The sequence below is a fragment of the Euleptes europaea genome, chromosome 15 (assembly GCF_029931775.1).
Source record: "Euleptes europaea isolate rEulEur1 chromosome 15, rEulEur1.hap1, whole genome shotgun sequence".
Lineage (NCBI taxonomy): Eukaryota > Metazoa > Chordata > Lepidosauria > Squamata > Sphaerodactylidae > Euleptes > Euleptes europaea.
This window is the reverse complement of record NC_079326.1, coordinates 54,352,538-54,367,116: the sequence shown is the minus strand read 5'-3', so window position 1 is coordinate 54,367,116 and position 14,579 is coordinate 54,352,538. Positions and strand designations below refer to the sequence as shown.

Genomic DNA, 14,579 nt, shown 5'->3' with positions numbered 1-14,579 from the left:
TTTCTGGAGGGTTCAGCATTCCTGAAACTGAACAGATTAATTATTTTATACTATTTTTAAAAAATTAAAAACATGGATACATATAAAATACAGATACCTTTTTTTGAGTAAGGCATAACATTGCTTCCGCGAGACGCACGGTCTATAAATAAAGATTCATAGAGTATAAATAAAATCGGCTGGCCCACAAAATTATTATAATCGAAACAAGACAACTGGATTAGCTTGCCCATATAGATACCCAAGCCCTGACCTGGATGGCCCAGGCTAGCCTGATCTCGTCAGATCTCAGAAGCTAAGCAGGGTCAGCCCTGGTTAGTATTTGGATGGGAGACCACCAAGGAAGCCCAGGGTTGCTGTGCAGAGGAAGGCACTGGCAAACCACCTCTGTTAGTCTCTTGCCATGAAAACCCCAAAATGGGGTCGCCATAAGTCGGATGCGACTTGACGGCACTTTACACACAGATAGATACCCAAAGAAAAATATGAATGTGGTCCTATCATAAACACAAAATAATAATAATAACAATGATTCATTAATTCCTCAAAATATAAATACCGATACCACACAGAGATTGCTCAGAGCACCTCACAGAAAGCATAAGGAGAAATTCCTTCTATAGCCTTTTTCCAGAGAGAGTCTGAGTTTATTTCTTATTAATTTATAATTAGCCCAAATTTATTATATCCTGCATAGCAGCATAATCACAAACATAGCCATTTCATTAATGAGAAAAGCATTTAACTAAGGTTGCCAACCTCCAGGTGGTAGCTGGAGATCTCCCACTATTACAACTGATCTTCAGCTGACAGAGATCAGTTCCCCTGGAGAAAATGGCTGCTTTGGCCATTGGACTCTATTGAAGGCCCTCCCCTCCCCAAACCCCACCCCCCAAAACTCCAGGTATTTCCCAACCCAGAGCTGGCAACACTACATATTACTCTTATCACAATGCTTATTTCATCATAATATCCAAAGTTTGATCACAACAAGAGAGAATTTACAGCACACTTTGGGACAATCCCTGTGCTAAATTTGCCCGCCTATGATGTTCTAGAGCGAAATTGTGAAAATGTACTAATCCTAGAAGAAGAAGAGTTGGTTTTTATGCGCCGACTTTCTCTACCACTTCAGGGAGACTCAAACCGGCTTACAATCCCCTTCCCTTCTCCCCTCACAACAGGCACCCTGTGATGTAGGTGGGGCTGAGAGAACCGTGACTAGCCCAAGGTCACCCAGCTGGCTTTGTGCGTAGGAGTGGGGAAACAAATCCAGTTCACCAGATTAGCGTCCGCCGCTCATGTGGAGGAGCAGGGAATCAAACCCGGTTCTCCAGATCAGAGTCCACCGCTCCAAACCACCGCTCTTAACCACGACACCACGCTGAAGCGGTTTCTCTTACATTGGGCTTGATTCTGCACTGATTGAAGTCCTAACGACTACAGCTTTCTCTCAGCCCTACAGGAAAAGATCCTAGCTACCTGGTGGGGAACTGATTCTAATAGGAATGCCAGCCTCCAGTGGGACCTGGGGATCCCCTGGAATTACAGCTCATCTCCATGCTACAGAGATCAGTTCCCCTGGAGAAAATGGATGCTTTGGAGGGTGGACTCCACGGCAGTGTACACACTGAGGTACCCCCCCAAAAAACCTCCAGGAATTTACTAATCCTGCCCTAGGGACCCTAATTTACCCCAGTGAGGCCCCTGTCCTCCCCAGGCTCCATCCCCAAATATCCAGGAGTTCCCCAACCTGGATCTGGCAACCCTAGATTTTAAAATACAGAGCCTGTGAAACATGGGGCGAAAACGCATGGTCGCTTTATCCTCCTTTAATCCCTGTTTTAGCCAGGATCGAACGCACATTAGGCGAAACGCATGCGTCTGATGCAGGCTGAATCCTGGCTGAAACAGGGATTAAAGGAGGACAAAGCGACCATGCGTTTTCGCCCATGGTCTGTAATATTATAACCCCAATTATTCCGGGAACTAGCCCAGTTTTCTTTGTTATATATTGTGCATTGGGGGAAATATTAAGGGACAATAAATTATATATAACTTACCAGTTCTAAAGCCCTTTGTATCTCCTTTCTGAAAACGCTTCCCTAAAACAAAATATATTTTAGCTGTTACACCGGCGTGGTTCGGAAACATAACGATTTAAGGGCTTTTGCCGCACGCTCGACTTACTCCTGATTTTCTTGGCAGTCGATGCACAAGCACCGGAATCGGTTTGGGCATGGTTCTTTTGCATGTCTAACCTCCCTCTGCATTTTCACAGTGGTAGGATCAGTTTATCTTCCTCCACACGTGCCTTAAATAATCAGGTTTCTCAAAGGAGAGGGCTGTCGTCAACGGTGGTGTGATTGGTGGCGGCACAGCATCCTCCAACCATTTTTTTTGTGTGAGCATGCTTATAGCGATATCATGGCTGCATTTTTTTAAAAAACAGCACTAAAATATCTATACAGCGACATACCATTGTATAGCAGGTTCTCTGAATTCCCAGCTTTCCTTTTTTGAAAAAAGTAAGCCTCTATTCTCTTCCCTTAGAAAAGGATATATCTCTGCAAGCAAAGGGATTAGAGATTTACTTTAAAAAAATAGAAGAGCCCTGTGGTGCAGAGGGGTAAGCTGCAGTACTGCAGTCCAAGCTCTGTTCAAGACCTGAGTTCGATTCTGACGGGTTGGTTTCAGGTAGCCGGCTCAAGGTTGACTCAGCCTTCCATCCTTCTGAGGTCAGTGAAATGAGTACCCGGCTTGCTGGGGGTAAAGGGTAGATGACTGGGGAAGGCACTGGCAAACCACCCCTTAAACAAAGTCTGCCTAGGAAACGGTGAGATGTGATGTTATCCCATGGGTCAGGAATGACCCGGTGCTTGCACAGGAGACCTTTACCTTACCTTTAAAAAAAAGGAAAGCGGGAGAATTCAGAGGTAGATCACGATGGACAGCTGTGTTAAGTCTGTAGTAGTAGAAAAGAGCCAGTATAGGGTTGCCAACCTCCAGGTACTAGCTGGAGATCTCCTACTATTACAACTCATCTTCAGCCGATAGAGATCACTTCTTCATTTATGTATATGTATAATTTGTAATTTTTGTGATTTGGGAACCTTACCTGGTGTATGCTTGTAATATACCTACCTTGGACATTCAGTCTTGGTCGTTATTATATGGGTTACATATATATATATTTTTCACAATATATGGTACTACTAATTAAGAGCCCCCGTGCTGCTGTTTATTCTAGCTTATACTATTTCAGCATAGGTGATTGTTTGTGTTAGAACCTCCAGGTACTAGCTGGAGATCTCCTACTATTACAACTCATCTTCAGCCGATAGAGATCACTTCCCCTGGAGAAAATGGCCACTTTGGCAATAGGACTCTATGGCATTGAAGTCTCTCTCCTCCCCAAACCTCACCCTCCTCAGGCTCTGCCCCCAAAATCTCCTGGTATTTCCCAACCCGGAGCTGGCAACCCTGAGGTAGGTGGGGCTGAGAGAGTTCTGAGAGAGCTGTGACTAGCCCAAGGTCACCCAGCAGGCTACATGTGGAGGAGTGGGGAATCAAACCCGGTTCTCCAGATTAGAGTCCGCCGCTCTTAACCACTACACCACGCTGGCTCTCCAGATGTTTTCTCCTTCCAAGTTTCCATGTCCCTATGTTGATCAGCTTTCAATGCCCCACTGTTCACAACAGTGGGAAGAAACAGTGAGCGTTGTGATTGTCGCGACCCAACAGACAGTATTTCTTACCTTGGCTATATGGTATGTAGCGCCTCTGATTGATAGTCACACTCGATTTCATCAACTGACAGATGATTGACACATGGTTGTGAATCGCAGCATGGTGTATCAGGGCATAACCGTGGTCATCTGTTAGACCGAGGCTGGAGATCGATGTCTTACGGCAGAATGTAAGGAAAATTGCCGCTAACCCTCTTTCAGCCGCCGATTTCATACCGAATGGCAGACTCTAAAACCACATAAAAGAAATCCAAATCCGAATAAAGAATGGTGGTTTCTAACCACCAGCCAACAGTGACGTCAGATCCTGCCGTTATTCAAGGCTATGTATGTCCTGAGCTAAAATAACTACAGTTCTACCCCCTCCCTCCAATACACACGAAATAAATCCTGAAATTTGAAACCAGTATCGATTACGCAAATGCCCTGCTTTGCTAGTTCGAGCGGCGACGGAGCTCCAGTGCTACCCCAGGAAATCTATTTCAGCCAATTCACAGGCTTTTAGGATTTCAACCAGCGTTGTGTAGGGGTTAAGAGCGGTGGTTTGGAGCGGTGGACTCTGATCTGGAGAACCGGGTTTGATTCCCCATTCCTCCACATGAGCGGCGGAGGCTAATCTGGTGGACTGGGTTGGTTTCCCCACTCCTATACACAAAGCCAACTGGGTGACCTTGGGCTAGTCACAGTTCTATTAAGAGCTCTCTGGTTCTTATATCCCACTTTTCTCTACCACAAGGAGTCTCAAATCTCCTTCCTTTCCTCTCCCCACAATAGACATCCTGTGAGGTAGGTGGGGCTGAGAGAGCGCTAAGAGAATTGTGACTAGCCCAAGGTCACCCAGCGGGCTTCACGTGAAGGTGTGGGCAAACCAACCCGGTTCAGCAGATTACAGTCTGCTGCTCACGTGGAGGAGTGGGGAATCAAACCCGGTTCTCCAGATTAGAGTCTACTGCTCTTAACCACTACACCACATTACACCAGCCAGACCAGGGGTGTCAAACATAAGGCCCGAGGGCCAGATCTGGCCCCTTGAGAGCTCTTATCTGGCTCATGAGGCAGCCAAGGCAGCCCAGGCCCCACTCTCCATCTGGGCTGGCAAAGCATGGCCCTGCCCAACCAAGTGACATTTATGTCCTATCAGCCCTCGTAACAATTCAGTTTGATACTCCTGGGCCAGATACGGTTGCCAACCTCCAGGTAGTAGCTGGAGATCTCTCGCTATTACAACTGATCGCAGGTGACAGAGATCGTTCACCTGGAGAAAATGGCTGCTTTGGCAATTGGACTCTATGGCCTTGAAGATAATTCACAGTGGGTAGCCGTGTTAGTCTGTCTGCAGTAGTAGAAAAGGGCCAGAGTCCAGTAGCACCTTAAAGACTAACAAAAATATTTTCTGGTAGGGTATGAGCTTTTGTGAGCCACAGCTCACTTCTTCAGATACAGCTAGAAAGTGAATCCATCTGTCTTTAAGTAGAGGAGAGTGAATTCAGACAAGCATTAGTATGTAAATGTGAACAGTATGTAAATGTGAATAGCAGGCGTGATGGGATTAGGTGTGGTATGCAGAAGAGTCTGTGATGTCCAGGGGAGAGATGGGTGTGGAGAAATCAGCATTGGTAATGAGTCATGAATGCAAGATCTTTATTCAGCCCAGGTAAATGCATTGAAGTAGGGTTGCCAAGTCCCTCTTTGCCTTCGGGGGGAGGTTTTGGGGGTGGAGCCTGAGGACGGAGGGGTTTGGGGAGGGACTTCAATGCCATAGAGTTCAATGGCCAAAGCTGCCATTTTCTCCAGGTGAACTGATCTTTATCGGCTGGAGATCAGTTGTAATAGCAGGAGATCTTCTGCTATTGCCTGGAGGTTGGCAACCCTACCTTGAAGTCCCTCCCCTCTCCATAACCTGCCCTCCTCAGGCTCTGCCCCCTAAATCTCCAGGTATTTCCCAACCTGGAGCAGAAAACCCTAGGGCCAGACTTTGGAAGACTTAGGTTCAAGTCCTCAAAAAGATATACCCGTAGATACCTTGCATTTAATAGCTTTCTTGTAGCCAAATTTTTTCTTGAATTGGTCCATGGCTTGAATATCGTTTAATGGAAGTCTTTTTGGTTTTAGGGTGCTGATGAGTTCATTGATGGCTCCCCACCACTGGGTCTTTAAAAGTAGATAAAAAGGTTCGAGTTCAAGGGCAATGACATAGTAGCTGGAATAAACAGAAATAAAAAACAACAACAGAATATTTTTAAAAACATTACATTGCAGCATGTACTTCATGATGTGTGCAGGTCACGCCTGTACGATTTACGAGGTGCCAGACTAAACAGCTTAATAGTCAACCATGGTGTCCCACCAAGATCCCGGAGTGATGTGATCTCTATGGTAAAGACCATAGATACATGGGGACATTCCTAGAGCATTCATATGGAGTCCATTTTTTTGGATAATAGTTTATTTAGTTTTCATATTAAAAGGGGAACAGAAAGGAAAAGTAGGAAAAAACAGATAGGGGATTTTGACATATCATTTGTTGTCTCCAGTCCCAGATTTAGTCAAAACTTTAGTCTTACCCCATTTCTAAAGGTAAAGGTAAAGGTCCCCTGTGCAAGCACCGGGTCATTCCTGACCCATGGGGTGATGTCACATCCCAACGTTTACTAGGCAGACGTTGTTTATGGGGTGGTTTGCCAGTGCCTTCCCCAGTTGTCTTCCCTTTACCCCCAGCAAGCTGGGTACCCATTTTACCGACCTCGGAAGGATGGAAGGCTGAGTCAACCTTGAGCTGGCTACCTGAAACCGACTTCCGTCGGGATCGAACTCAGGTCTTTAGTAGAGCTTGGACTGCAGTACTGCAGCTTACCACTCTGCGCCACCGGGCTCTTCTCCCCATTTCTACTCTTGATTTAATATTCTATTACTTGCCTTAGTTCATTAGTTTCTATCATTACTTTCTTTGCTATACTATCCTTCGCTTTATAATAAAAGTGATTAATCAATAATTAACAAACTTATACTCTCCTTTCTAACTGGTAATTAAATCATGCATATCTGTCAATCATTTAGTATAAAACCACTCTAGCCTGAAAACTGAATACATTTACAAATTGCCTATTACTAATATCTCTTCTGCTCCCATATGCTACTCCATTGCATACGTAGGCCATTTTCTTACTATTTTTGGTCCAGCTCCTCAATTTCTCGAGGGTGGGGAATTGGGGCCGAGAGTGGGCAAATGCCTAGTGACAAACCCCATGTCAAGGCTAGTAGGCAGCATTCAATAAACTATCCTGCAGACTACAGAATAAATAACAATACCATTTAAATTTGTTCTGGAAATCTGGAAGCATGTCAGTTTCTCTGGTTTACAAATCTATAACCGAGGCATGGAAAGAGCAGCAGATTAAAAGCAGAGGCTCGATAGACTAGAATGGATGGGTAGGGGGGAATGATGGGAAAATAAGCAACACAGGAAACAGAAGCACTGCTGTGTTTTATATCATACGGGATTCTATCTAGAGTTCTTTGGTACATAGCCAAAGGTTTGCTTACAAATCCCTGGCAAAATCGAATTTTGCATTTGAAAATCCTTGCAATGTTTTCACCATCAATAATAATGTCTTTATTGGAATTGTTAGTATTTCAAATAAATGTTTTAAACAGGCAAATAGATTATATAGTTGGGACTAATATGGAAGTATTTGGGTAGGCGGGAAGAGCTCTTTGGAATCCAACTTTGAATAATGTTCAGCAAGCTGCCCTACAACGGAACAGATAACATTCTGCATGCCCTTTTACCTCTTGCCGTCAAAATCCATCACTGGAATGGGATAATGTTCTCTGTAGGGTGCATCTGGGTCTGAAAGCTGAGTAATTTGGTTTGTTGCACATGCATACATATCATCATAGACAGCCTGCAACAAGACACACAAAAAAATAACTGACCATATTAATGCTTAGGAAATTTTCATATTAGCTGTTTCACAATCAAAGTCACGTTTACCCAGTAACAGAATCTTGCTTTTCATAGGAACATAAGAAAGGTCATGCTGGATCAAACTGAGGCCCATCAAGTCCAGCAGTCTGTTCACACCGTGGCCAACCAGGTGCCTCTAGGAAGCCATCAAACAAGACAACTGCAGCAGCACAATCCTGCCGGTGTTCCACCGCACCCAAAATAATAGGCATGTTCCTCTGATACTGGAGAAAAGTGGTATGCATCATGACTAATATCCATTTTTACTAGTAGCGATGAATACCCCTCTCCTCCATGAGCATGTCCACTCCGCTCTTCAAGCCTTCCAAGTTGGCAGCCATCACCACAACCTGGGGCAAGGAGTTCCACAATTTAACTATGTGTTGTGTGAAGAATTACTTCCTTTTATCTGTTTTGAATCTCTCACCCTCCAGCTTCAGCAGATGACCCCACGTTCTGGTTTTATGAGAGAGGGAGAAAAGCTTCTCCTTGTCCACTCTCTCCATACCATGCATAATTTTATAGACCTCTATCATGTCTCCCCTTTATCACCTTCTTTCCAAGCTAAACAGCCCTAAGCGTTTTAACCACTTCACATAGGGCAGTTGCTCTAGTCCCCTGATCACTTTGGTTGCTTTCACACATAATGCACTTTCAATCCACTTTGCAGCTGGATTTTACTGTGTGAACTGGCAAAATCCACTTGCAAACAATTGTTAAAGTGCATTGAAAGTACATAAGAACATAAGAAAGGCCCTGCTGGATCAGACCAAGGCCCATCAAGTCCAGTAGTCTGTTCACACAGTGGTCAACCAGGTGCCTCTAGGAAGACACTAACAAGACGAGTGCAGCAGCACCATCCTGTAGATTGAAAGTGCATTATTCAGCATGTGTGAAAGCGCTCACTGTGTCCATGCTACATTATTTCAAAATATGGAATAAATACCTTAATCTCATCAGGGATATCTTCCACTGAAGGTGTGCCAATATCAAATTCAATGCCACCATGGAGATGGAAATACTGGTTCTGCGCATAAGTAAAGTGCTGGCACTTAAAATCAGACCCCAGCAACATGGGGGGGAGTTCACGTTCAGTTTTAACTTTGTCATCTACAAAAAAGAAGAAGAAAAAACAGGGTTTCCTTTCACAATAGATAGGAGATTTCTGATCACTTTCATTGCTGTGATTGCTCGTTACATTGAAATTATATGAGTATAAATTTAAGAAGCAATTTTATAGATTTTTTCCCTTTTTTATCATAAGAACATAAAAAGTGCCTTATAGAGTTTCTGGGTTTCCTAGAGTGCTCCATGATTTCACTTCCGGTTTTCGCTGAAAGTTATGTCACATGGCCAACAACTGGAGAGCAACATACGAGCGCTTCTGGGCAATGAACAGGGTTGCTAATAGGTCTCACACTAGACTGGGAGGCCTGCCAACCTTACTCCTAGCACTGCTAGGCTTGCTCCTTTTGAACTAGAATTGCCAGCTCCAGGTTGGGAAATACCTGGAGATTTTGGGGGCGGAGCCTGAGGAGGGCGGGGTTTGGGGAGGGGCTTCAAGGCCATACAGTCCAATTGCCAAAGCGGCCATTTTCTCCAGGGGAACTGATCTCTGTCGGCTGGAGATCAGTTGTAATAGCACAAGATCTCCAGCTAGTACCTGGAGGTTGGCAACTCTAGTTGCCAGGTCCCTCTTTGCCACTGGCGGGAGGTTTTTTGGGCAGAGCCTGAGGAGGGCGGGGTTTGGAGAGGAGAGGGACTTCAATGGCATAGAGTCCAATTGCCAAAGCAGCCATTTCCTCCAGGGGAACTGATTTCTATTGCCTGGAGATCAGTTGTATTAGCGTGTGCATCACTTCCCCTGGATTGCTGATGGTGTTCCATTTGACAGGTGAAGGGGTTCTTCCAAGATTCCTATGCATGCCGGCATGTGCAGGATACCGGGCATTCACTTTGGAGATGGGAGGCAATAATTGGCACTAAAAGTTCAACTATGTTTTACACTGAGCACACAGCTAATTCCATAATATTTTTTTAAAAAATTTAGTCTAGTAGAGATAGCTTGTCTCTGCAAAGCAACACGATTGTGATTACACACCTCTATCCTGTCATACATGCTTATTGGTAAGTGGAAGTGGTGGAAAGTATGGTCATGTCGCAACTGACATATGGTGACCACCCCCCCCCCAGGGTTTTCAAGCCAAGAGATGTTCAGATGTGATTTCCCATTGCCTGCCTCTGCATAGCGACCCTGGACTTCCTTGGTGGTCTCCCATCCAAACCCTAACCAGGGCTGATCCTGCTTAGCGTCCAAGATCTAATGAGATCGGGCTAGCCTAGGCCATCAAGGTGTGGAAGTACTACTAGGGTTGCCAGGTCCCCCTCTGCCACCAGTGGGAAGTTTTTGGGGCGGAGCCTGAGGAGGGTGGGGTTTGGGGAGGGACTTCAATGCCATAAGAGTCCAATTGCCAAAGCGGCCATTTTCTCCAGGGAAACTGATCTCTATCGGCTGAAGATCAGTTGTAATGGCAGGAGAGCTCCAGCTACTACCTGGAGGTTGTGCAACCGAAACTAGGACTAGTGCCCAAAAAGTGCCATAAGTGCCTGAGAATTCCAATAACTACCTGGAGGTTGGCAACCCTAAGTACTACCATTAATACCACTATGCAGTGTGACATCACCAAGTCCTCCCATGTCATCATCACGACAAACAAAGATTACCCCCAATCTTGTTCGTGGGTTCAGAGAAACCCGACTTCCTGTAGGCCAAACATACTCTTACCTGAGTACGGCTGAAGAAGTCGGTTTAAATTTGGGATTTTATTTTTTCTTTTTAAGGTGGCCATGAATGGAATGAGAAAGCTCATCAGTTTGAGGTACGCAATGTTCTTACGGATTTCCACTTTTCTTTCGAGGTATTTCCTCAAAAGTTTTTGCTGGAGAGCTAGCCGCTGTTGTAGCCTCTGGTACCCTGCATTGTCCAGGCGGTCGTCGGTCATTCTGATGGCGTTCGAAAGGGTGTAAGCTGCCTCGAACTTGAAGACGTTGTCGTTTTGTTGAACCTCGATGGTGGCGAAAGCCAATTTAAGCAATATGTAGTCTGCAAACTGCATAAAGAATTCTTTTTCCTCTTCGCTGTTAGGGTGGTACGTTGGATCTTCGTTCAGGTTTTCGTCGTAGATTCCTTTAAAATCTGGGTCTCTTGAAATATCCATTAGACCTACATTGTACACAGGCACATAAAAGATCCATAAATATAGGACATCAAAATAACTCATTAAGAACCAGATGTTTCCTGCCATGCATGTGTAGGTTTTGATACACAGGATTAGATGCAGCTCAAATTCCCCCCCGTCTCAGCCCGTCTAAAGCATTTTCGTTCACACACTCGAAACAAACTTCTTAACAAATGTGGGAAAGATGAGGTGTGTGTGTGTGTTAAGTGCCGTCAAGTCGCTTCCGACTCATGGCGACCCTATGAATGAAAGTCCTCCAAAATGTCCTATCTTTGACAGCCTTGCTCAGATCTTGCAAACTGAAGGCTGTGGCTTCCTTTATCGAGTCAATCCATCTCTTGTTGGGTCTTCCTCTTTTCCTGCTGCCCTCAACTTTTCCTAGCATGACTGTCTTTTCCAGTGACTCTTATTTCCAGTGACATTTTAATAAAGGCAAAACATACCAAAATGGTGTGTATAAAACCATCCACGGGCTTTAGAGTGGCCAGCTCTGGATTGGGACATTCCTGGAGATTTAGGGGTAGAGTCTGGAGAGGGCAGGGACTGGGGAGGAGAGGGAACTCAGAAGGGTATAATGCCATAGAGTCCACCCTCCAAAGCAGCTGTTTTCTCCAGGGGAACTGATCTTGTAGCCTGGAGATCAGTTGTAATGCTGGGAGATCTCCAGGCCCCACTAGGAGGTTGGCAACCTCATCCATAGAGTAATGAATCCACTTCCCCTTCCTGCTTGCAGACCAAGATTCCTAAAATGTTGTTTTGGGGGGTTCAGCAGACACAAAAGAACAGATTCAGGTGCAAAATGGTAGTCTGCAGCGGGTAGGGGAAACCACTGGAAATTGCCAAGCACTCCTTGATGACCCTGGTGGACCTTTCCAACTCATAGTCTATGATTTCTCTGAAAACTTAGGGACTTTTCCGCATTATATTCTACATGCATTTTGCAGGCTTTTCCTTAGCAGCAAAGTGTTTTTCATGTATAAAATTCATCCTCACAAGTAGGATTGCCAACCTCCAGGTACTAGCTGGAGATCTCCTGCTAGAGATCAGTTCACCTGGAGAAAATGGCCGCTTTGCCATTTGGACTCTATGGCATTGAAGTCCCCTCCCCAAACCCCGCCCTGCTCAAGTTCTGCCCCCAAAACCTCCCGCCGGTGGCAAAGAGGGATCTGGCAACCCTACTGACAAGTGTTGTTCTTACCTGCGGAACAAAACTCCGCACAGGCCGTTTTCTCAGTCTGGGGGGCCCCGTCTGCATCGATATCCATGCTCGACCGCCACAGTTCAGAGAATCTCACCCTTTTCTCTTTGGGCATGAATGCCCCATGCCACAAAGCCTTCAGCATGTAGTCGACGCTGATCAACATTTGACCAATTCTCGTGTCATAGTACGCCGGAGGGAGGGAGCAAGAAGTGCTCTGGTCATAATTGGCGTCTAAACTGATGGAGGGGATCTGGTTGAGGCAATAGACCCCAACGGCCAGCTCCCGGACAATCTGGTGGATCTCCTTCGCGTCCAGATCGATTCCCGGCTCCACCGGCGTCAGCAAGATCACCGTGGGGACCAAGATGCCTTTCATCTGAGACATGAGCCCGCTGGGGAACTCCAAGGGATGGCGCAGGTCATCTTTGGAGGCCAACCAGCTGCAAAAAGAAGTGGTGAGTAATTCCTGGAGCTCACTCCGTTCATATTTCTCGAAGAAGGCGCTGGCGTTCCTCTGGGCAGCTAAGTGCGCTAAATAAGCCGCCTCATCCGCTTGCTCGTTCCGAAGTAGCGGCTTCTTGATCGGCCTCAACATTCTTCGGCCCTCTTCTGTTCTGCGGTTTCAAATGACATTTTTTCCTATTAATTAAATGCCTGACTGGTGTTTTGAAACCTTCTCTACAAGGATAGAACTAAAACTGCAAGTCAGCTGACAATGGAGGGTGAGAGATTAAAAACTGATAAAAGGAAGCATCTCTTCACGCAATGCATCTTTAAATTGTGGAACTCCCTGCCCTGGGATGTGGTGATGGCTGCCAACTTGGAAGGCTTGAAGAGGGGAGAGGACATGTTCATGGAGGAGAGGGCTATCCATGGCTACTAGTCAAAATGGATACTAGTCATTATGCATGCCTATTCTCTCCAGGATCAGAGGAGCATGGAGGCTGGCAACCCTATCTCAGGCAGAAGTCTTTCATATCACCTAGTGCCTCATTCTTTTAAACTGGAGATGTCGGGATTGAACCTGGGACCTTCTGCATGCCAAGCAGATACTCTACCACTGAGCCACAGCCCTTCCCAAAGCACCAAGAGGCACCTGGCCTCAGGTTCTGGTCTTAGGTTGTCTCTAGGTGGGTCCAAACCAATACCTTCAAACGGTTTTGGGCATTAGGGTCAATCGTCTACGATCCCACAGGTCTACCCTAATAGCGTCTTCAGAGTTATGGATACCACAAAACAAAGGATTATCACAGGCGGGCAGCAATCTTAAAATACGAGTTCCTCAAGACAAAAAAGTACCACTGGAAAGACTTTGCCACATCTAAGCAGCATTATCTAAAAAAAAAAAAAACAACCCAGCCCCAGCATACACCACACTCATTTACTGAGAGACCTACTTCTTCCCTCAGGGTTAAAGCACACTCGCTTTGCATCCCCCGCGAAACTTGCCTACTGAATGCTATGGGATTAGAACCCAGTTGTTGTTGCTATGGAGGTCCTAGAACAATGAGGGAGGCCAACTATGAGGAAGTCTGAAAGGTCAGAAGACTCTTACCAGCGTGGTATAATGGTTAAGAGTGGTGGTTAAGAGCAGTGGACTCTAATCTGGCAAACCGGGTTGGTTTCCCCTCTCCTCTACATGAAGCCAGCTGGGTGACCTTGGGCTAGTCACAGTTCTTTCCGAACTCTTGGCCCCACCTACCTCACAAGGTGTCTGTTGTGGTGAGGGGAAGGGAAGGTGATTGTAAGCTGGTTTGATTCTTCCTTAAATGGTAGAGAAATTCGGCATATAAAAACCAACTCTTTTTCTATATGGGCTATACAATGCCACCTTTCCTTCCCACCATGTAGTTATCAGAAAAAAATGAAGAGAATTTGGACTGGTACATTACCCATAGCCCAAAGGATTTTCAGCTGCAGGCGTGAGGCCTTTAACTTACTTCTCTGCCATGATCGCCAACTGTTTTCTTGTTTTGGCCAAGAGTTTCTAGAAGAAATACAGCCCAGTTCCATTTGCAGTTCTTTGTTCAAGCCCTCGTCTTCTTCACTATTCTGTGTTAGTCTTCCTTGGATGGGCAGAAGCCGTGAAGGACCAAACATTTATCTAGACGCATCTTGATTAATTGTCAAGAGACAATGGGGAGTCTCAACTCAAAGAGCTCACGAAGTATTCATGGCTGCTAGTAAAAATGGATGCTGGTCATGATGCATACCTATTCTCTAGGATCAGAGGAGCTTGCCTATTATATTAGGTGCTAGGAAACACAGACAGGATAATGCTGTTGCAGTCATCTTGTTTGGGGCTTCCCAGAGGCACTTGGTTGGCCACTGTGTGAACAGACTGCTGGACTTGATGGACCTTGGTCTGATCTAGCATGGCCTTTCTTATGTTCTTTTGAAGATGACAATAGATTTTTAAAAGC

General features: G+C 45.5%; 1 protein-coding gene across 1 annotated transcript in view; it reads right to left on the bottom strand.

Moving 5' to 3' along the window:
* Positions 1-12,751, bottom strand: part of ANKAR (ankyrin and armadillo repeat containing) — a 37,878-nt gene extending 25,127 nt beyond the window's left edge. The window contains exons 1-7 of the mRNA XM_056861230.1: positions 12,154-12,751; positions 10,502-10,939; positions 8,663-8,826; positions 7,539-7,654; positions 5,772-5,949; positions 3,759-3,978; positions 2,064-2,105 (exon numbers count right to left, since the gene is read on the bottom strand). Coding sequence (XP_056717208.1) covers positions 2,064-2,105; positions 3,759-3,978; positions 5,772-5,949; positions 7,539-7,654; positions 8,663-8,826; positions 10,502-10,939; positions 12,154-12,751 — 1,756 coding nt within the window. The remainder of the gene's footprint in view (positions 1-2,063; positions 2,106-3,758; positions 3,979-5,771; positions 5,950-7,538; positions 7,655-8,662; positions 8,827-10,501; positions 10,940-12,153) is intronic.
* Between the last annotated feature and the right edge of the window lie 1,828 nt (positions 12,752-14,579).